Source organism: Acipenser ruthenus, chromosome 7 (assembly GCF_902713425.1).
Source record: "Acipenser ruthenus chromosome 7, fAciRut3.2 maternal haplotype, whole genome shotgun sequence".
Taxonomy (NCBI): domain Eukaryota; kingdom Metazoa; phylum Chordata; class Actinopteri; order Acipenseriformes; family Acipenseridae; genus Acipenser; species Acipenser ruthenus.
In genome coordinates this window covers 56,962,706-56,986,731 of record NC_081195.1, presented here as the reverse complement: position 1 = coordinate 56,986,731, position 24,026 = coordinate 56,962,706, and the positions used below count along the sequence as shown (strand labels likewise).

Genomic DNA, 24,026 nt, shown 5'->3' with positions numbered 1-24,026 from the left:
AGGTAGTTCCTCCTTTCCTGGCTGTCAGGCAGGGAGCTCCTTTTCTGGCTCTTGGGCAGGCAGCCCCTCCTCTGTCTACCTCAGCAGAGCCTCTGGTGGCTGCTGAGGTTTAAATGCAGCTTGCCCATGCTCCCCTCCCTTCCCCCCTCCCCGGCTCTTTTTAAAGACAGATGACCAGGGTTAATTGATTATCAATTCTTCAATTGACACCTGGCCACCTGCTGCAAATTCCTTTCAATTGTATAATTTTTTTTTTTTTTTTTTTTTTTTTTTTTAATTACAAACAAAACCACCACCCTGCCACACAGTCTTACCCTGAACAGCCTCTGCCTTAAGTCCTGGGAAAACTGTTTCGGAATCTACATGAGCTAAATGAAAGCTTGTGTGGCAGGTGTTGGCACTGTACCAGACTTTGCTGTTACAATATTTATTAATAATAATAATAATAATAATAATAATAATAATAATAATAATAATAAAGCAATGAACTTTACCTTTTCTTCTGTAGGTATTTTTGAAAAACAGGGATTCCTATACAGTGGAAATGAATAATGCTCAACAGTTGGTGGAAAGTGCAGCCTGGAATATAGAAAAACTACTGCTGAACAGATCAATGGCTTTGGAGGTGAGTACTGAATGTTGTGTTATCTTTCCAAATTTGTGCTAAAATACTTGTAATAAAGGGTCCTTGAATGTAAATATTTAGGTTATATTATCAGTGATATCTGATCAGTGGTTTCATGCCCAAAGCTATCAAAACCTCTGCTGGTTTGTCTGCTTTTTAAGCTTAAGTGTTTGATCTTTTAAACTGTCCTTGTAATTGATTTTATTAAGCCATATGCAGATTGCATTGTAAGATTGGAAGGCTTGTACTATACTGGATCTAGCAGAACATGACAAGATCAGGTACGATTTTTGGAAACTTAAGATTTATTTTACGGAATGCTAGTGCATAAAGATGTAAAAAATAAATGAAAACAAATTAAGAATGTAAGTAATATTGGACCTTAAATTAAAAACATATCAAAATCAGAACAACAAATGATCACAAAACTCATCATTAACCTTAACTGACTATTCAGTCCTTATAAACATTTACCACTGTAGTTTTGCATGGTCTTTTTGCAGTTTTCCCAAGCTTTTCCCATGGTTATACTGTGCATTTACCATAGTTTACCCTGTTTTGCCAGGTTTATTAATATGCTTTACCATACCTCACTATTTTCTACAATGCTTGCCTGTGCTTTACCATGCTTTCACTATGCTTTATTACACTTTTCTATGGTTACACTGTAGATCAATTTATACCCACATTACTCTGGATTGCATCAACCACCTACCTGTAGTTATTCCAGGATTACCCAGGGGTTCCCTAGTGCAGTAGAATGCTCTTGTAACATTCAGGGGTGCTTATCCCAGCAGAGTATAACATTATCCCCGCTGTGTCACGTTTTTAGAGTCCTTGACCATGTTGTAATTAGGAATTAACCCCTGCTAATTTCAACTGTAACTGTAATTTGGTTTACATGCTGGGGTTGCCGTGGAAACCCTGAAATATCATGGGCTTATAAAACAAAAGATCTGGATACATTGGCAAGTATAATAAGGTAAATGGCCTCTAAAAGCTAAATGGCAACATAGACTTCAGGAAGCCTATGAAATCCAGTCCAAATTACAGCCTCTGCATCAGTCTTTACTGTAGGTAACTGACCTTATCTTTCATTAAGTGTCCTCACCTTCAGCTTGGTGCCCCTAACTGTCTGCTTGATCAGTTATCTAACAAGTAATGACCACTGTGTTGGACATTAATGCTTATCCCTTACCACAGGTGTCTTTTTATATGGAATACTGTATATGAGACACCACGTGGTATATGCAGTACATCGTTAATATTTTTTTTTTCATTATTCATGGGTATATGAACACTTTTTAACTTCCTCAAGGGGTAACCAGTGCGTCGCTGCGTTCCTAAGCATATATTTCTACATAATTTATCGCTGAATCCTTTTTGGATGGTGCCTGGAGCAACAGCTGTTCCACTCATCTTTAATGTTTCAAGATATTTTTTTTCTAACTTTCAAATCCAGCAAAGCACAGCTGAAACTAATTAAAATTTACACAATCATTCTTTAACTTTATGTGCCAGGATTTGCATGAAATTGCAAAAATTTACAAGCAACTACAGCAGCAGAAACAACAGAACTAGAGGATTTTAAGAGTCTAAGCTGTATTGCAATGACTAGACGTAGCCTGAAGCTGGCGATAATTACTTAACCCCTCATGAACTGCCAACCATGTAATAAAACAGCCGACTTTACTTAATTACTGAAGACTCAGATTCTAAACAAATAAAAGAGATACTACATATTAAACTGGGCTCTTGTCTACTGGGTAAAAGTCAGAGAAGGAGAGAATAATATAGAATGTCTGATGGCATAACAGATGCAATTTTTGTGTTGAAAAAAGATGCCTGGTGGCTGCTATGCAGGGCCACAAATATTTTAGATGCAAAAGGTTCTCATAATTTACGGCCAGGGATGCTTCAGGCAACAAGTACAGTTTTGAAAATGCTCACTGATGAGAACCCCTGCTTGCCCTGGCTGACGTCAATAAAGACTGGTGTAGCCATGTACTGTAACAGTATCCCAGAGTAAGTGTGTGAAGCTACAGCAGGGTCCATTCCCACCCACATCCCAGGGAAAAGTGTTGTCTTATCTTTCTTCTCATAATCAAATAAAAGAGTGTCTCTAGAAGAACATCTCTACACAAAAGGTTTAAATGATTAAAAAATAATTCATTTCAGGAAAAGTAAACTTGTTATTTTTCATGAATTCTGTGTATGATGTCATGATAATGTCAGAATAGTGAATCAACTGATCCCACAGATGGTGATGTCTTCAGCAGTGTGATTATCATTGGTGAAATGTTGAGCTACCGGAAATGCAGTGGTGTTAATTCTAATGCTTCATAAATGTTCCACAAAGCGGTCTGCTGTGGGACCAGTTAGTGCTATGGAACACATGCCGCTCGGAAACAAACAGAACGTGAATTAATCTTCAAACTAGGAACTTTGGAACCTCTTGGAATGAACATTCTATTCTGACATCATCATGACGTCATCCACAGAATTCTAGAAAAATAACAAGTTTACTGCGCTGTGTTTACTTATCTTTCTACGCAGTTGAAGAAGGGCTTTTGTCTGAAAGGTCCTAAAATAAAAACATATTTTAATCATTTAAACCTTTCGCGTACATCGGGAAAAAAAAAAGTTCATTTTTTCATTTTTGTACACTGCAGTTATACCTCCTTGAAATACAGAGCTGAATTATGAATGCAAAAAAAAAGATTATTTTTGTATGAACAATATGCTAGTGTTATGTTCCTTATTCTCATGTTCCTGGTAAGGCTGAAAGTGTGAGATACAATACAGAGCTCTTGGATCTTTCTTTTATTTGAAAGAATACTACTAACCCCTTTACCGAAGAAGTGTGTAACAGAGATCTAAAAACGTACTATATTGCATAAGTACCCCACCTGGCAGCATTTCATCTTCCAGCAGAATGTTTCTTCCAATAATATACCAGCTCAACACATCCTAAATAGCTTGGAAATACTTTTTGTTTTGGTCCTTAATAGTTGGAGTTAAGGACTGGCAGTGGTGGTCTTCTGGTTGTGAAGCTGTGAAACTTGGATAATACTTCAAACAGGACACATGGGGAAATTCTGACTATTTTTGCTTAGCTTCCAAGTGACATCTGCTTGGACAGGTGGAATGGAATAGCCATAAGCTCCCTTTTGAGCAACCCATGCCAGTGGTGTTCTTGAGTATCAGCCAGAAGTGCTGTTGGCAAGAAAATGTCTCTTGATGGTTTGCATTTTCAGGGGGTAACCATTAATGCTGTCACTGTTTCCACCCCCTAGCAGTCAAAATTCACATTTCTGCAAGCTTTTTTAACAAGCAAGTTCTGAAGTTATAGGGTTCCGATTCAGAACCTTAAAGGATTTAAAGATGTCTTTCTCTGTTTGTTCTGTCACCCGGTTAATACACCGACATTTTAAGCTAATGCTTTCTAATGTATGGGAGTCACATTTATTAAGCTAAATGAAGATGGGCCATTATTACCTTTCTCAAATTAATAAACAAGGAATGTGTTAAGTTAAGGGACATACAGTGTGATATATGCTGATAGCCAGTGATGTGTTTGTGTTGGAAGCACAGCAACAGATTCTGAAAGATTGTTGATACTGTAAGAATACAAAAGAAACTTTAAAACCTATTCAGCTTTATCACATGGTGACAGATGCCTGTGATATTGTAGGCTAGACACAGAATATGAATCATATGGTGCTTGTATGCTTTCAACAGCTAACAAAATAAAATATATTGTACATTCACCAAGTTCTCCTTGTAAATGTTTTTCACAAACTGTATATTATTTAGTTTATTCTTGCTCTCATATGTTCACAGGTTGTTTGAATGAGCTAAGATCTTTTCATGACTAGCAGTGCTGGATAGTAAATTATATACACGGTTGTTGGGGTCCATAATTAAGAGGCTGCGTTATCTGTGTTTTGCCTTATAATGAATATTGTAAATAATTTTGGGAACAAAAATACCAAGACAAAGTAACATACACATCTATATATATAAAATGATGTTCCACCAATTTAAAGTTTACACCACTCTTATTTAAATTGTATATTTCCTGTAAAAAAATAAATAATAATACTAATAATCCCCAAAATAACACAGAATCCAAGGACGTGTATAAACAATTGTATTATTACATACTTGTTTTGTAACATTAACAGACATTTTTCACTTTTCGGAAAAAAAGTAGGCAACAGTGTTTAAATGCGTTTAAATGCAGTAAAACAAAATCAGTTTTGTAGAGTTAGATTTTCTTTCTCTTTGTAAGGGTTTTTTTTAGTGCTGTTAATTGTTTTTTTTTGTTTTGTTTTTTAAACAATTTATCCCAGCATAATTCACAGTAACATCCCCAGGATCACAGTACCAGTCGGTATTCCAGTCTTGTGTTTCTAGCCAACACAAGGTAAAGTCATTTTGAAATCTAAACACACTAATAATAACTAGTTATTATTCATGTATACTAAATGTGTAAAGAGCAGCAAAATAACTGCTAAGAACATCCTATAACTATTATTTTATTATTATTTTTTTTCAAAATTTAGTCGTTGCCAATTGTGCACCGCCCCTGGGAGCTCCCGTCCACAGTCGTCCAGGCTATAGAGCGCATCCTGCACTCCACGCGGATCGCCTTTACCAGATGCGGAGCCCCTATCCTATTACTGTTTCATTTACAAAAAAATTAAATATAAATAAAGTAACAAGGTCATTTGTTCCTCAAAATTCTGTAGCTGGATGTCACTCTATACACGAATGTTGTCTGTAAAACAAGTATTAGTGCAAAGATATTTTAAATGCTTAAAATACAGCAATGTGCATCCAAAAACTATTCATTATTTACTAGGTCTATTACAAAAAAAAGCAAATAAAGTAATTCAAAGCTACTGTATTCTACAATTTCCGGTAGCTTGATCTCAATAAAGTCCGATTCAAAGAGAGAGTAAACAAATAAAATAAAATGTCACTGCAATTGGTAGTTTAAAGTTTCAAAACGATTCCCTCCAACTGTTTAACAGTGCTTTCATTTGGGAAAAAAATGCAGCTTCGTAATCGGCAGATTTTATTTCCCTGCATATGGAAACCTGACTGATGGCATGCCTCTTCTGAAACCTGACTGATGGCATGCCTCTTCTGAAACCTGACTGATGGCATGCCTCTTCTGAAACCTGACTGATGGCATGCCTCTTCTGAAACCTGACTGATGGCATGCCTCTTTTGAAAGCATTGCAGCCACCCAATGCTTGCTTTAAAATTGGGTGGACCTCCTAACTCCCTGTTAAATTTCTCCGCCTGTACTCGCAATATTGTGCTAGAGATCGGGACTCCCTATTGACATTCCTGCAGGAACCAAGTGAATAAAGCATTGTCTAATTCATTGTCTTTAGCACAGCGCTTTTTTTCCTTGAGTAGCCCTCTTTGGAGTCAGTTTGATCAAGAAAACCTCTTCTTCCTGTTTTAGCCATTCACGAAATGTAGATTCTGAAACATTTATATCTTTAGAAACTGCTGCTTGAGTTTCACCTTTTCTCACTCTGTCCACCACATAGAGTTTAATTTTAACAGAGAACGACTTTCGTTGTTTGCGGTCTGCCATATTTCTTACAGTTTAGTTAGAACGTTCACCAGTCGTTTGTGAGTCAAATTGCATTATGGAGGAAATTGGAGCCACGACAAAAGTTTTGTGGATTAGGAAAAAAATGTTTCAAGAAATAAGATATCTACAATTATTTATTTCAGCAATTTTTAACTCCAAAATGAACTCCAAAAATGCTAATTGAAAAGTATTCATACCCTGATAAGGAAAATGAAATTAATAGGTAGTTGAGGCACCTTTAGCAATAATAACCTCTTTTAAACAATCAGGACATTTGTCATTGAGCTTTTGGCATGATTCTATAGTGATTTTTAACAATTATTCAACGCAAAATTGTTCCATTTCATTCAAATTCCGAGGACTTCTCTTGTGCACAGCCTTCTTCAACTCATACCAAAGATTCTCATCAATCGGATTTAGGAGGCTGTGTGGTCCAGTGGTTAAAGAAACAGGCTTGTAACCAGAAGGTTCCCGGTTCAAATCCCATCTCAACCACTGACTCATTGTGTGACCCTGAGTAAGTCACTTCACCTCCTTGTGCTCTGTCTTTCGGGTGAGACGTAATTGTAAGTGACTCTGCAGCTGATGCATAGTTCACACACCCTAGTCTCTGTAAGTCACCTTGGATAAAGGCGTCTGCTAAATAAACAAATAATAATAATAAAAAGATCAGGACTTTGTCCTGTGACCATTGAGACCTTCACCATGCAATACTCGACCTATGCCTGAAATGGAAACCCCAGTCCCACCTGCAGCCAATTCACTTTGAATATCTTTGGCAGTCAATCTCGGATTGTTATTAACTTTTCTCACAATTGTTCTACTTGTTCTTGATGAAAGTACCACGAGTCTTATACTTCTTGAAAATAGAAACAGTAGTTGAAATTGGGATACTCAAATGCTTGGAAATCTTCTTGTATCCTTCTCCAGCTTTATGACAATAAATAATTTTCTGCCTAAGGTCTTCAGATAGCTCTTTACTTTTTCCCATATTGACTTATTGGTAATGACAGCAATCATCCTATGCCTAACCCTTTTATACTCTCTAAGAATGTTCACCTATAATCCAGCATTTTCTAGACTTCTCACTGGAGCATTTTTAATAACTGAGCACTAATAATAATAATAATAATAATAATAATAATAATAATAATAATAATAATACAGCTTTTTTTCACAGTCTTTTGTTCTCTGTTTATTCAAATAAAAGTATACAGTTTTAAAAACGCTGTTTTGTACACTCATTTTATAGAGAAGATCGTTGTTATTGAGGACATGCTTATGTGGAAGGATATGTGTAAAAAAAATAAAAAAATTAAAAAAAACCTAAATAAATTCAGTTAAAATCAATAAAAATTATAGGTAATTGTGCTGTAACATTGAAGTGTATAAGCAATAAGACCCTCGACATCGGGTATTACCACGCATTACCCAATTGGTCGTATAATGCCTGGTAATGCCCTCTATGTCAGGTCATATATATATATATATATATATATATATATATATATATAGAGAGAGAGAGAGAGAGAGAGAGAGAGAGAGAGAGAGAGAGAGAGAGAGAGAGAGAGAGAGAGAGAGAGAGAGAGAGAGAGAGAGAGAGAGAGAGAGAGAGAGAGAGAGAGAGAGAGAATTTTGAGTGAATGAAGTAACATAATTGTTTTGGCTCATTCTGAGGATTTCTAACAAGAAATTTAATCTGTGAAAGACAAGGAACATGCAGGCACCAAGACACCAAGTAGAAGAGGACTGCTATATAGTGTTTTACCTTCAAATGCTTTTTAAAATGAAAAAAGGTAAGAAATGAACATTTCAACTGCATAGTTACAAGGAGAGGTTACAGTGCCTTTAATGTGAGATGATCCTAAATGCAAACAAAAAGTCAAACAATATCAAAAGGTATGGATTCATGGGGTTGAACAGTATATTGTAATTGATTTATCTGTCAGAGCTTGAAGAATGGCTCTATGGCTATGTCATTGAGACCAGGCATTTCCTCATCAAAAACACTGTCTAAAATCAATAGGGATGTGTTAATAAAGGAGATGTTGAAAGGATTTGTCCTAATGCATGGTTAATGAGCTGTAAAGGGAACCAGAGAAAGCTCAAAAAAGAGAGAAAGTACAGTTGTAGTGTGAATATTGATTTATTAAAGATGCATTAGCTCTTTATGTGGCCTTATTTGGGCTTTAGTGCCTTAAGTATCTTTCTTGTATTCACAACCACCATTGTTTTATTGGTCAGTGTCTGATAGGTCAAACCTGACTGACTCAGATTAAAATTCCAAAGACCCGGTGCAATATGTTTAAAGGGTTGGAGTATCGTATTTAAACCAATAACAAATGTGTCTTGTCTGATTGAACAGTGTTATTTTTAAAAAGTATATAGGTGTATATAGGTGTTTTAAATGAGTATGTGATGATACATGTCTTTTCCATGACCTAAGGGACATTATTTAATGAATAAAGGATGTATGGCCTCATGTCAACCAGCCCTTCGGTTTCTATATTGAATTCAGTGTTTGAAATCTTAAATATTTTATAAGGTGTTGGCACCAACTACAGTTCTATAGCTGTTATTCCCAAAGGTAAAAACCATGCTCACATGGAATGGCTGAATGAGACACCAAATGCAAATATTTACAAACTTTTTTTTTTTGTCTTTTTTGTTAATGTTAATTGTATGTATTTTATTATTGTTGAATTCGCCATCTGTCATATCGCACTGACATTGATAATCTTGTGTGACATTGATATGATTACAATTAGCAAATGCGTGCTTCCGCGCATCAGCAGTTTAAATACAGTATACAAATGTCAATGGTGCTCAATCACTGAGGACAATACATCAAAACAAGTCCTCGTGGGTAAGCAACGTGTTATATGATCACGATTCTGTTTACTCAAAGCTGCAGAATCCTATTTTACTACAGCATACTTGAGATCGTCTCATGAGGGTGCCTAGTTTAACTGCCGTGCGGTGTTATGTGTAATGGCCTTTGAATTAAAATGACATTACAGTACAGTATTTTACTGCCACGACTACCACTGCATTTAAGCATTTGTGGCTTACTTATTTTCAGTTGTGTTGGTTTTTTTTTCTGAATCTTTTGATAAACTGCATTGCCTTTTATGTTTTATGCAATTCTGTGCATGGGTAACATTTTGATTTAATTTTGCTTTTGGGTTGTAATGTGGAATTTTAGATACTGCTACAAATTAATACATACCGGATTTAAAAGAATGTAATGTACAGTCCACGTGTCTACAGTCGTTTCTTTTGGTAAGTGATATTTTCAGAATCATATCGTTGTGAATTAAAATACTTCTGTTGAAAATATAGTACTTGTAACCAACTACAGTACATCTAAATGGAAGCCAATTTACTTTGAAACACAGTCCTTTCAGCTAAGTATTTGACATTGTATCTTTTTTGTGTGTCCTGAAAAACAGGATGACACAGGACTACGCCTCCCAGAAGGACACAGGCTGAAAAGCCCTAATTTGATTATTATTTTATTGTTAATTATCCTGCACCTGGCAATTATTGTAAATTAGAGCCAGGTGCAGGGTATTAAAAGACAGCAGCCATTCTCTTCAGGGCTGCTGCTGTGTGAAGAAGCCCAACTGATAGTGTGCTCAATCGTATTAAAAGGTACTGTGTGAAGCCTTTTGTTTTCGTGTATTAAGAACTAAGTGTTTTTGTTATTTGTCAGGTAAACAACTTAACCATCCTGCGAGTTAGTCAGTGAACCTACAAATGTTTAGTAAGAGCTCCGAAGGAGCTAGGTGTTTTGTTTCGTTTTTGTTTATTTTGTATTATTAAAAGTGTGCGTCAGCGCTTTTTCTGTCAATCCTGTGTGTTGGGTCGTGTTTTAGAAGGAAAAAGAACCCGAGCGAGCCTGTGTGGCGAGCTCCCTTTGTTACTATATATATATATATTTCACACGCGTGAGAATAAAAAACAAACACAAAAAAACAAAAAACATATTATCTGTGCTTATGACGCATCACAGCATAAACTAACATCTGTTGGCCTGTCACAGAAAAATGTAACATTGTGTGGGTTCTTCAACTAGGGTACATTTTGCTCTTTAGCTGGGTTTAATTGTACTATATTTCAGTTTAAGAAGTACTGTAATTATGTTTTAAACATAGCAAGAAAAATGCAACATTTACAATGATTTATCATTCACTTCAAACATTTTTCAGCCCGATTGAGACCCTTACAATACAAATAGAAACCATCAGAATGAAAATAGGGGAGTAACTGAGTCAATTTGTAAATGACACCAAACCAATGAACTAGAAACAAGAACCAGCAAATAATACAACTCTGAAAGACAACACACATAACAATCACAGTCAGTGAAGTAAAGCAACGAGACTAAGAAATAAATGTTTTATACATAAATGGGTGTGGAAATACATTACTTCATTGCTCGATGTTCGCAAATCCGACTTTTTCACATATCCACCTATACCCCAGTCCACAGGGGGTCGGATATGCGACGTTGTACTGTATATAGATTAATAGATGCTTAAGTTATTACAAAATATACCAATATGGCATTATAGAGCAAGTTGTAAACTTTAGTAATGAAAATACAATATGTGTTTTTCATACTGTTAGTTTCAAAGCTATAATTCATCTTTACCCAGGCCTTTAATTCTAATCACTTTAACAAGCTGGAGGGGGGGGGACTGTGGAGCATAATGAAGGGGTTTTGCTTGGAAGTGTCAGTACAGCATGCCCTGGATGGCACTTGTCTCAGTGAAGTGAAGACAAAGGAAGCATGTCGGCACTCATTGCTGTGCAGATGGCCCCTTCCTGTGTTAATGATACAGCTGCTCAGCAGAAAGACGTAGGATCATACTGGCCCCGGTAGGGTGCTGTTTCTGCTTACAGATAATAACCACAGTTTCTTATTAACCTGCAGAGAATAGATTGAAGTATACCAGTATCTTTTTTTTTTTTTTTTTAAATATAGCTATTTCCTGGTGGAAAGAGGCATCTTTAAAACGGTAAATAATCATAATACTCAATACTACTTGTTCTTAGTAGATTCAGCTAGACGATGTTGTGAACAAGCTTCCTTTATCGAGGTTAATATTTTCTCTACCTCTTGCTCCACTGCTGATGACGATGGGGCGACTGGTGAGAGGTCTTGTTTTAGATTTTTTAGTTCAGGTGCTGTTTCTTCTCTATTCAGCACATTTACAAGGCTCATTTTAGAGGTAAATATCATATATCCATATATGCAAGAACCAGACAGGGACGACAACCAAGTATTACAAATCTTATAGCAGCTAGAAATGCTTATACACTCATTCCACATTAATTGGGTTTGCTGTGTGGGATGTACTATTACTATGTTACTGTCTTGTGCTCAGTGTAATTAACCTTCCTGTATCTGGAGTTTGAGAGGACTGAGGAGTTTAGTAGTAGAAAGTCTGAGAGGATGGTATGAGCTTGTCTGAATTTGACCTGGAATAGGCATACATGTAAAGTAAACCCTATTATAATTGGTAGTATTCCCCTGTCTGCTTTTGAGAAGTTTCTACAACTCTGCTCTACCATGTTCTCCTTGAGAAAATAAATGGAACACTGCTAGCATTTTTTTGTGGCATTTTGTTCCAGCAAGCCTATATTTTCAATAGAGAAATTTTCACACGAGCAGCAAGGTGGGAAGTAAAAATGTAAATGACACAGACAGAAATTCAATGTGACGGCTAATATATGTGGGTATACAAGATACTGACCAATGTATTTACTGACTTCATTTAGAGAGGACACAATTAGAAAGTACAATGGCTAGTCTGTTTAAGAATATTTATTTCTTAGCAAACACCCTTATCCAGGGCGACTTACAATTGTTACAAGATATCACATTATTTTTACATACAATTACCCATTTATACAGTTGGGTTTTTACTGGAGCAGTCTAGGTAAAGTACCTTGCTCAAGGGTACAGCAGCAATGTCCCCCACCTGGGATTGAACCCATGACCCTCCGGTCAACAGTCCAGAGCCATAACCACCATTCCACACTGTTTAAAAAAACTATTTACTCTGTCTAGTTGTGGCCCTTGCACAACTGATTGTCACCTGATTTATTTATTTTCTTAATGTTAGCTGAACAGAAAGAGACAACATCAGTAAATACATTTGCTACATTCTGAACATGGCCCATGTCTACCTTTAACTATGTGAGGCATGAGAAGCAACCCTTTTTGAAAAGTTTAAGGAAACTTCAGTTTCTACAGATTGTGCTGCCAACCTAATAAGTCAGTGTCTCATAGTGAGATCTAAAATACTTGCCACGAAGTAAAATCCCAAGGGACCATCCAAAATTAAATACCTTCTCAATAATTTATTTTTCTTATAACTTATTTGTGCCAGAGAGTTTCCATGATCTTTGATTAAAATCTAAGTAGACTATTATACATACATTTCATTCGGTATGTATAGCTTTGTACTGTATTTGTATGTTGCTATTGTGATTCATTGGTATGCAATGTGCAGTAAATATGCTGAAGAACTTCTGTGGAGCGACTGTGGCTGAGTGTGGTGTAGCAGTGACAAAGCCTTCACTATCTTGACAGTTTGCTTCCATCTCAACAGCCTCTTTATATGTCCAAGCACCTGCAGGCTATGTTTGATAAAATATGTATATTTATTGTATAGTGGAATTGTAATTATTTTTTTAAGAATATCATTACAGCTGGGCTATATAACCTTCCTTGGATACATGTTTGGGCCACATAAAGTGCAGTAGGCTATGCTGTCACTTGTAGCCGAGTGTGTGAGACATCTTATAATATTTCTGTATAACATCAGCAACACTTCAAAAGATTCCACTTCTGTTTAGCAGTAATCGCTTTTATAAAAGCCTCAAAGGTTCCCTTTAGCTTTGAAAACATTTCATTAAAAGCACCTACATTTTTAAGGGTATTACATTTCCATGAGCATTTCACCGATACAAGACAATTAGTTGTAATCCCTATCCTTTTGCCTGGAAGTAATATCCAATGGACTCACTTCTTTGTATCCCTTGTAGTTTCTCCGGGAAGATCAAAAGTGGTGTTCATAAGGCTATCTTGTTTATCATAACTCTTAGGATAAATGTATGATTGGATCTGATATTAGATGGATAGAGTGTTGGACTGGGTTAAAGGACATTCTCCAATAGCATCCTCTATATCACACTCCCAGAGTCAGATTGCCAGCCCAAATGTAAGAGATATAAATATCAAAATTTCAGTCTGACTGATGTTGCAAAGTGCTTGATACATTTAAATAAAATACATCCTGCAGTATTTTAATATTTCACAGTGACACATAAACCTGTCCTATCACAGTGTACTTCATCACAGGAATGTACACAGAAAGATTAAACAGAAAGCTTCCTATTAATTTGTAGCTCGCCAGTTTCCCAGGTTGGCAGGTGTGGTTGCCTAAGGTCATATGGCTGTCTTCAAGCCTAGGTGATACATATTTAGTGACCTTAGTCAATACATTTTTCAGATGTATGTTTTATATTCATTGCCATGAGGTGAAAAAAATCTGATTAACAACCTTTTCCACCTCCAGACAGAACGTAACAGGTTGCAAAGATTTTACATCGACTTTAAAGAGACTTCGGGGCAGATCAAGTCTAATATTTTATTGTAGTTGTGACATATCACAACTACAGTGAGGTGAAGCACAATCTGCAAAATCTTTTTGTAGATTATAGTTGATGATTATCTTTGGCTTCTTGATTTACAGACAAAAAACATGCTATATAAACATGCAAATCTTCAGAAAAAAATCGATGGTTCAAAAAATGTAAGTTAGATTTAAGTTAGGTCTATTCCACCAAATCTCTCCCACAGTTTAACCTTTGAAATGTTTTAGTGTTAAACTACAATTTCTTATTTTACATGTAAAATTATATAAACAGCTTTAAATGTACAAAGTACTTTTTCAGTTGTGTTACTTTTCTAATGTTGCTGGGTTCCATTTCTTTATTTTAACTGCAGTAGGTTATGTGTGCTTTCCAACTTAAAATGCTGAGGACAAATCTCATTGTTACCAAACTGCACTGCTTCTCATGCCAAGTTCCTAGTTCTTATTTGTTATTGGTTGTGTCTGTGAATACAGAACTCTTTGTTTGAATTATTGATGAGGAGTTTTGTCAAATGCGAGATAAATCAGCATTGAGTTCCACTGTAGCTCCAGTTTGTTTAATTGTACGGTCCTCAGGCACATAGTTACCTGGGTAAAACTGTAGGGTAAGATATACTTGGAAATACAGCACCTGCTGATATGCACCCATGGGTGAAGATCAGGAGCAAAGGCAACACATGGTTGTGATGTTTAGGAATTTGCATTACTTTTCAATAGCTTGCCTTTTTGTGACCTGAAATTGTTTTCAAGGCTTCAAGGCTAAAAGACCGTATTCAAAAAGCAAAAATGTTTTCTAATGCATTTCTACTGTTCTATAATTTCCACTTGTTATGAATATAGTCCTACATTGAAGCACTTGCAATGCATTTTGCATAGTGTACATAGGAGAAACCCCTACAGATAAGTGCCTATTTCTGCTATTTAGGACCATTGCAGTATAATGGTTTTATATAAAACTTTCAACCTTCTATACTTGTGTCTGCCAGTCTTGACTTTAGATTTGCTGTTTTAATGTATTTGTGCAAATATTGCATCAACCCACATGACTGGATGCTACTGGTATGGAAGTTGTTGTGTATAATTATAGAATATACTGATGATTTGTTATATTCTGTATGATTATTATAATCATGCATTCTATTTTCTGCTTCATTTAAAGCATGTAAGTGGCCTCATTCATTTCGACCCAGATTTTCTTAATTTAAACAGCACTGTTATGATTAACTTTTTTTTCTTATTCATAGCTATATTTAAAATGGACATTTTATCCCCAAAAGAAATAGACTTCTTTTTTACAAAATGAAGTGCTACAGTATCCGTGTTAAAAATGGGCTATTGTGACACAGTAATCGCAGCAGAATGATGAAGAGGTCGGATTTTCTGTTTTAGCATGTTTATCCCTTGGTCCTTGCTACTGTATTACGAGCTGTATAGAACAGAAGAGGTCATTTGTTCTCAGTTTCATATCTTAAATATTGGCTTACCATTCATGCAGCGAAAAGAAAGTGTTTAAATTGCCTGAGGTGTAATCCAGTTCCATTGACATGTCACATCATGTAGCCTGTCCATTTCTTTCCAGGTCAAAAGCTTGTAGCATAATTAAAACTCTGGATTATTTATGTGGATTGCTGACAGATTAGTTAGAGGTAGATAGAGTGTGACAGTGAGATGGACTCCCTTCTGTTAGACTTAGTTCAAGTGATGTATTTACTACAGCTTCTCCTGTGCCTATTCAAGGAATGAACTTTGAAGTAACTTTTTATTTGTCATTAATTTTGTTTCTGATGTGAGCTAAATATGAAACATGGTGGTTATAACAGTTTATTTTAATAAATCTTACTATTTTAGGCATTCAAATAAATCCCATGAACTGCAGACAAATGTTTATTTTTTAATTTGTATATATACACACACACACACACACACACACACACACACACACAAAGTACGAGTTACAGGGTTTTGATGGCGTTGTTTTTCTTGGTTCTTGGAATTGGTTCAGGCTGAATTTAGATATTGTCAATGGTAATGGGGAAGAAGATTGTTTAGGGACCTGCTGACTGCACTGCTATCTGCAGGTTGTTTGTCTTATTCAGAGATTATATTAAAAATGTTTCACTCTTTTGTGTGTCTGAAGGAAATGTAATATGTCTACTTGATGGACATGAGGATAATAGAAACTAAAAAAAGATGCACGTTCAAATAAATGACATGACAGAATTAATTGCATTTTGTCAATTTCTACAGCCCAGGGATGTGTTTTTCCTTATTTAAAGTGTATTAAGAATGTGACCTTGTTAGTTAGTGCAAATTGTACAGGTTTTAATTTCGGGAAGAACTGTATGTATTACTGGAAACGTATAATGGGGGCATGGAATTATATACTGAATTAACCCTGCTAAATTTGTGTTTCGGGTTATTTTTTTATGTATTATGAATATGAATACTGTAGACAGCATGCAGCGAAAAGTGATTTGGCATGCTTATTTTTAGAAATGGCTGAAGATAGGCATATCTTGTTATTAATTCTTGTCATTCTAACCCTTTTGTTATTGTGTTATTTACAAGGGTACTGTTTAAAAAATGGTTATGTGCTGTGCTGTTTCCTCGAGTTTCCTCGATTTGCTAATTGCCCTAGACCTCATACTTGTAGTTTATTTTCCTATCTTTATTGCTTTGTCTTGTTGTTTGTCTTCATGGTGTAGAGTTGTCTCCATTACAGATATAGAACTCAAGGTACCTTGGTGATCTGCTGCTGAAGAAGTGTTTGGCATTGATGGATAGTGACCGTGGGAGATCATTCTTACATACCTGGCTCACCAAAAAAGCATTTGCAGTAAGGCAATGGGGTACAAACAGGAAACATTGGCCATACCAAATTATGAAGTAAAAGCAGTCTATTTTAAACCAGCTGCCAAGCATGAGAATTTGTCTAAGCTCCTAACTATGTGCAGACTCAGGTAACCTCAAGCTCAGTGTGGCTCGGGTCGGACATCTCATAACAGCAGTAAATTAGCACAGCATGAATGAATGAATTAGTAAGGTACATGTTTTTTTTGTCTGTGAAATACTGGTAAGTGTTAGGTTCAGGTTTACTTAAATTAGAATCCTCTCCACCTCCCCAACTCTGGAATACATTAATTTCTAAACAGCAAACAATGGAAAAAGTTTATTGAGCAATCAGAACTTTGCCAACACACAAGGGTTTGCAGTAATCACATGTACATTGGGAAACATATCATCACAAAGGGGGTTGTTCTAGATGAAACATGTTTTTTTTATTTTATTTCACTGATCCCACTCTTCACAAAAGTGGATGCTTGTTTTATAGCTAATTAGATAAGGCCAGATGTTGCACTTTGACTTCCCTGGGCTTCACAGATTGCTTCCCTTTTTCTTGGCAAGGAAAGCAATTGTTATTCCCAAATGTATTTAAAGGGATAAAAGCAAAGCAAAACAAATCTTTTGATTATTGAATGACTCCTTTGTTGTGCCAGCTTATTACAGTATATACCAGCTTATTTGTTTCAAATTCCATATCACTTTCCCACTGCAGAATATGTGCAAAGTCAATGAATAACATTACAATAATGTTTCACTATTTGATCTACATTGCGAAAGGTTGCAGAACCTCTCCTCACAATTGAGAAGTGTAAATAGGACACAGTGTGCAAGTAAATCTGCCTTGTTCCTGTAAAGCTACACGTCTCACTTTAGTTGTAGGTCACACAGTCTAAAGGGTTATGGGGTCTACAAATTACTTTTTGATGCTTGCAGATACCGGTGTATGCTTTCCTGCATAAACCAATTCATTATCACATATTGGTACAATAAATATAACTTTGCAGACTCCACATACAACATACAGGAGTCTATTTGAATTACAGTGGTGTATATTAGTATTGAATGCTCTGTATTCTGTTATATTTACAGGGTTAAACCCCCAGATTCTGTAGAGTTTAGATCAGCCACTGTTTCATTACATTATGACAATAGACTCCAGTGGTAAAGAAAAGACAATTCTGCATGTATAGTTCATATATTGTACTTTGTGACTACTGTTTAGAACAAGACTTTACATTTACATTTGTTAAATGTTTCCCTTAAGATGCCCTCATAGCACAAAATCAATTTGTTAACATGCTAAAGTTGTGCCAATAGGCTACAGCTCCTACTTATTCCACTGAAGTTTATTTTTGTAACTACATACTATTAATATGTGTTTTGTTTTATGGTTACCCTTCCTCACTCACATCAGTATCAATAGCTTCACTGCAATTTGAAATTCAAAATGTACAATTCTTAACTCAAAAACCCCACAAGAGAAAAGTGTTCAGGGCTAACCATTTAAACAGTGTGTTACAGGATATCCATGCATGTTCATGCTCTGTAGTATACTGCAGTATTAATTAGTGTTTATTAAATTATTTAAGTCAAACTACAATATATTGTATCTGTGCTGTAAAGTTTGGTATACTCCCCGTGTATAGGAACACCTCCTAAGAGAACACTGGCTTAGTTAACAACCTTATGTTGAAACAGAATTTTTCCATTGTAAATGCTCCGCCTAAAGGAACAGGAACTTCGTTTAAAAGAACACCTTTTTGCTCCTGATAGCGATTAATTGCTAACCGATTCAGTACTGTTTTGTAACCTGATAACTCGTGATAATCAAACTGAAATGGTTTATTCAATCTTTTCAAAACTGACTTGTCATTGCAAGAGTAATCTGGAGCTGCTGCTGTGTTTAATGTGTGTAGGGCGGTGCTGTGTTAATAACCATTGGTACAATTCTCATATTCATAATTACTGTTTGAGCCGCAGCTGCATTTTTACCGTATGTAGGGGTGTTTTGTTAATTTAGTTTGTTAGTTTATTATAGTTTATTAACATACGCTTGTGTATTACAGAGCAATTTAAATGAAATAAAAACAAACCTTTCAATTACATTTCTCCACTGTATTTGAGAATAAATTGTGATGCAGTTAATTAAAGAATAGTAATATCATATAATGTGAAAATGCAAGTGCATAATTAGAAAACACTGTGAATACAGCTAAAAATACAGCACGGACACGAGCTGACATCAACGTTAATAACTCCAAACAGCAGCATTTGTGCAAATGAATTGATCCCCAGATCGGGGAAACATCTTGCCGTCACCCAGAGGTCCCTAGCCCCCAGTTTGTTGACCCCTGATCTAGGGGCTTTGTTAAATTTGTGGATATACATCAGTTCTTACTAGTGCAGAAGAGAAAATATATATATATTGTCATAAACAGCAGTGTAATAAATGAGATTCCCCTGAGAATACTTACAGCCAGTACTGGCACAATAAATCGTAACAGTTTTCTTGCAGCCTGAGGTATTGTCAGATGCTCCAAATTGGGTAGTTTGCATTCACTACCTGCTGCACATTGGAGTCTAGTGGAACTGAGTGTCTTTGCTTCCGTCTTAAAGCAGTGCCCCTCATTTGTCTTGTTCAGTAAGGCGCTTCTGCAAAAACTGCTTTGTGACCAAGGTTTAAAAAGTGGTCCTTGTACAAAGATGGTTTTGGTAAATGTGTGCTAGCAGCATTGCTCTGACACACATTCTGATTAAAGTAAATAGAGCAGAGATGGGTAGTGAATTTTGAATACAGGATCTCTAATGAAAACAGAGATGAAAAATTGCCATGTGCCAGTGTGCTGTAAAGGAGGTGGTTTTCATATCACTGGTGCAACAACAATTGTAACTGTAATACATCTTTAACCATGCACCACAATGGCAAGCTCAGCTGGCTTTGGATTGTAGGATTTTGAGTTCTGTGCATGACTACAATTGTGAGAATATACACAAAGCTAAAATTAGAACACTACTCTGTCTTCCAGTCCTAAAGTGGGGAACCATGACTACGTGTGAAAATCAAGTAACTGCATTCCTTTGGCATTCTAACCGTCAAGAGCAACAATCTGCATTATATAATATTCCAAAATGTAATCATGGACCCTGTCAATATGTTTATTTAGTATTGGTTTGATCAAAAAAGGTATACACAAATGCTAAACTTGGCTAAAGGCTTCAGTCCCCCTTAGGGGAATATAGCTGCGATTAATCTTCCATTGTTGCTATGGCTGAGATCAGCTGAACAGTTATGTAAATGTTTTATTTTACTGTATGTACTGTAAGAAAATTACTGGGGTTTTTTTTTTGGGGGGGGGGGGGGGGTTTACACCCCAATCAGCAAAATGGTAAAAACAAAACTAGCGCTCTTATCACCAGTGTCGTCACTCTTGTTCATCAGTGGTATTGTTCAAACCACTGGTATTGTTCAAACCTGAACATAATGCTAAAACATGGCCAGGCAAAGGTTGGCAAGCAACTACCAACATCAACAATAAGGAATGAAATCCGGATTAACAAACTGAGATAATATGGAAGCTAAGGTCAGTACATTAGGTCTATAAACAAAAAAAAAGATCCAATTAACCCCTGCATATAATTTATAGCAAAATACATTAGAAGTGAAGGTGGAATAACACATTGCAGGTTTTATAGATGTTGCTCTGTCTTTTAAAGTTCATTTAAACTTCTGAATATCTTACCATATTTTTCTGAATGTACAGAATATTATGTTTTAAGCATAGTAAACAAACCAGTTTTGATTTCCAACTGTGTTATGTATGTCATTGCACATGTTATATCCATGCAATTCACATCAAGGGTAGGCATCTCCTGACAGGTAGATGGATAATTCTGAGTAGAATTCATTTCTCCTGCACAGGTGCGTTCTTGTGACTTAAAATCTGGGTATGGTAAATTATTCATTCATTATAATCCAAGAGATACATTACACTGGCATTGATTTACTATTGAGGCAGTCAGCCACTGTTCCCCTTACCCCATGGGGAGCTATACCACAGTTTAAAATGTCAATAGAAATACAGTCTGGCCAGTAGTAGTGCAGGTAAGGAGAAGATGATATATTGTCTTTGCAAAGGAGAGATCTTTTCTCGTCAGCCTGAGGATTTTTTTCATTAGCTGAGCTGCAGTCCAAACTTTTTTTTTTTTAAACTATCTGAAAGGAATTGTAGCTTACAAAAGAAGTCTAGGCATTGTCCCACACCATGCACATACATAGAATATGTAGGAGTCAAATGTGTAATTCTGAAAGATCTATGTTTTAACAAACATGTATTTTCATATAGGTTAAAGACATCTCTGTTTGCAGGCCTTGCACTTTCATTTTCATTTCACTTGGAGATTGTAACTGTCTCCACCCCTTCAGGGCCTTCTTTTGTGTCAGTAGCCAATAGTTGCAATCCATTATGCCTGACGTGCTTTGCAGCATGTAAGATGCTTGATCTCCAAGACACTGCTGAAGTGAAATGACCTAGGATCTGCAGTGTAAAAGATTTCCTGGAATGCAAAGCAAGCAAACAAGAGAACTTTCTTATACCAAGAGTAGTACCAAATGTCATGTTTTAAAATTAAAATGCATGTTCTTCTTTCGAAACTGCACATTTGATACCTATATATAGTGAATGGAAGTGCACAACATTTAAGATTTATTAAAGTATTTTGTTAGGCACTTTAAGTGACTTTAAGTATGCTGCATTTACTGCAGTCTGTATACTTTAAAAAGAACAAAGGAAAATATATAAAAAAAAACCTGTATTTATAAATAAATACAGGTTTGACAATGGCTTATGTAGGCAGCAGGTACAGATAGCATCATTAAATTTTCATTTGTCCCATAACTCAATGGTCTTTGCAATTAGACATTGTTACGTTAAAGCAGATTTATCATGGTAGGGGAGAAATGTAATATACATGTGTTCTATGTTTTCTGTTTCCGTATGACTTAATGTGTAAAAAATGCATTAGCAGGGCCTGTGACATTGTTTTTCAGTTTTGGGGTTGCTGCCAAGTTGATCCTGGGAGGTTTCAGCAGCAGCGATGCCAGTTAACGACATGTCTGGGAAAGAGCATTAGCATCAAGGAAAGTTCACTGACACAATATTCTGCACATAAATTTGCCCTTCAGTTATTACACTATGCTGGATGCAATTCTGTCTGCTTTTTTTATTATTATTATTATGATTATCAAAAGCAAACAAGAGTTGCCAGTGCATTTTTTTTTTTTAAAGTGAAATTCAAAGAACGTTTCATTTCAACCTGTCAGGAAGGTTCTCAGCAATGGTGGTGATCTCAATATTACATGGAATTACTTTGTATGTCAGACAGGCTTTGTTCTAGAGTTAATAGTTAATGGGTTTGGAAGGTCGCATCTATTGTATATGGCTTATCAAAAAAATCTAGATGCTTCTCACACACATTGAATAGTTACCTAACATCTACTAAGTGGTTGAGGTTGTTTTTTAAACAGAATGCTATTCTGTTTTTGAAATTGTGCATGGGTTTAAATTATAGCGATTTTAAGATGGTAGGATCTACCATCAAGTTTTCTGGTTGTTCCATTTAAAAAGACACCATTCAGAAACTACTGGGATATTGTGAGTTTGATATTTTTTAGTACACTAGAAAACATTAATAACCTAGCAAAGTATGCATGACGTACGATTGCTGCTAGCGTGATTTGTTTACAAAGCATGATTAGCACTGGCCGTGTTGTGGAAAGACATTGCAGTGGTCACCCTAGGTTCACGATTGCATGACAAGATTGATTGTCACATTACAAGCTGGCCGACAGCCATCACTTTCAGCAAGATAACTCGTTGTTGGCATCTAATGTGTCTGTGATAACTCTGACATGTCACATTGACTCTTTAAACATGCTGGAAGGTTCTGTTTATCATTGAGGTGGCTTTTCTGATTTGTACTTCATGATGGAGATACAGTATTATCCAGCCACCTTTGCAAGCTAATTTCGCTGACCTCAGTCCCTTAGCGCGTGCTTGGGAAATGGCACAGAGAGCACTGTATAATCATTCTTCGCTAATGCAGTGCTGCCATCAGTTGTTCAAGATCCTGATGATCCTTGGGCCAGTACCCTCAATTTATAATGTAATAAACTGGACTTGAAGGTGCAATGAGGAATGGTGTTGTTTTGATGTAACTTAATATGTGAATCAGGGCTTAAACCAATAACAGCAGTACATTTTAAGAGCTACCAAAATTTTGGATGACAAAAATGGATCACATAATCTGTTTCCCATTTCTGTCACTTTAGTGATAGCTTCAGGGCTCGTTGAGGGTACAAGTAAATAAGTCTAGAGACCTTTTTCACTCAACCAGCTCTAAAGTAATTATACAACATACATTTAAAAAGGTACATTGAAAACAAAGTGTATCTCAAGACAATATAGCCATTTTTTATCTGTATTTAAAATAAATGCATAGTTATTTTTTTGAACAAGCGTAAATTAAAATCCAATCAACAACCACAATAACACATGTCAGCTTTTAATACCTCATATGGCTCTACATATTAAATACAAAAAAATAAACAAATGAAAATAAAGCAAAAAGCATGCACTGATAAATTTGTACAGAAGCCTTAATAGTTGCAGAGACCCAGTTTTATAGAACTGATACATTTAGTTGAGACTATAGTAGAGACCGAGATTTCAAACGAGTAAGCCATTATCACAGCAGAATATACAGATTTAATATCTCTGTAAAAGTAAGTGAAGGAAGTGTTATTAAATATACTGTGTTACCTTGGTCATCCTATGCTAGCACCATACAAGAAGAAAAATAAATGCATGTGATACAGGCAGAGTGTGCATGGTGATTGAAAGCTTGTGTTTAGGGATTGCAGCACTGAAAGGGTTGAAGGGTAGAAGCTAAACCTCATTCTCCTGCCATGCCAGTGATTGGTCTACAAGAGCTCAAGCTGACCCACTGACTTTTCCATTTCACCTGATATCACTGCCTGCTCCCAGGAGAGAAACATTTAATGAGTGCTTGGAATAGAGGCGAAAATGCTGGGCTATTAACTATGTCTGAAAATGTTAGCACCACATAGAGCTGCATTCAACAGAATAAGATAATATTGTTATTATTATTATTATTTATTTATTAGCAGACACCCTTATCCAGGGCGACTTATAGTTGTTACAAGATATCACATTATTTTTTACACATTATTTTTACATACAATTCCCCATTT

The 24,026-nt window shown here is 36.0% G+C and overlaps 1 protein-coding gene across 18 annotated transcripts in view; it reads left to right on the top strand.

Annotated features, from left to right (window-relative positions):
- LOC117415040 (voltage-dependent calcium channel subunit alpha-2/delta-1-like) overlaps positions 1-24,026 on the top strand; it is a 159,413-nt gene that overhangs the window by 14,526 nt on the left and 120,861 nt on the right. For all 18 annotated transcript variants that reach the window (XR_009329193.1, XR_009329194.1, XM_059027349.1 and 15 more), the window contains exon 3: positions 509-625. Coding sequence is in view for 16 of the 18 variants with exons in the window: in XM_059027349.1 (XP_058883332.1) it covers positions 509-625 (117 nt within the window). In the remaining 2 variants the exon portion in view is untranslated. The remainder of the gene's footprint in view (positions 1-508; positions 626-24,026) is intronic.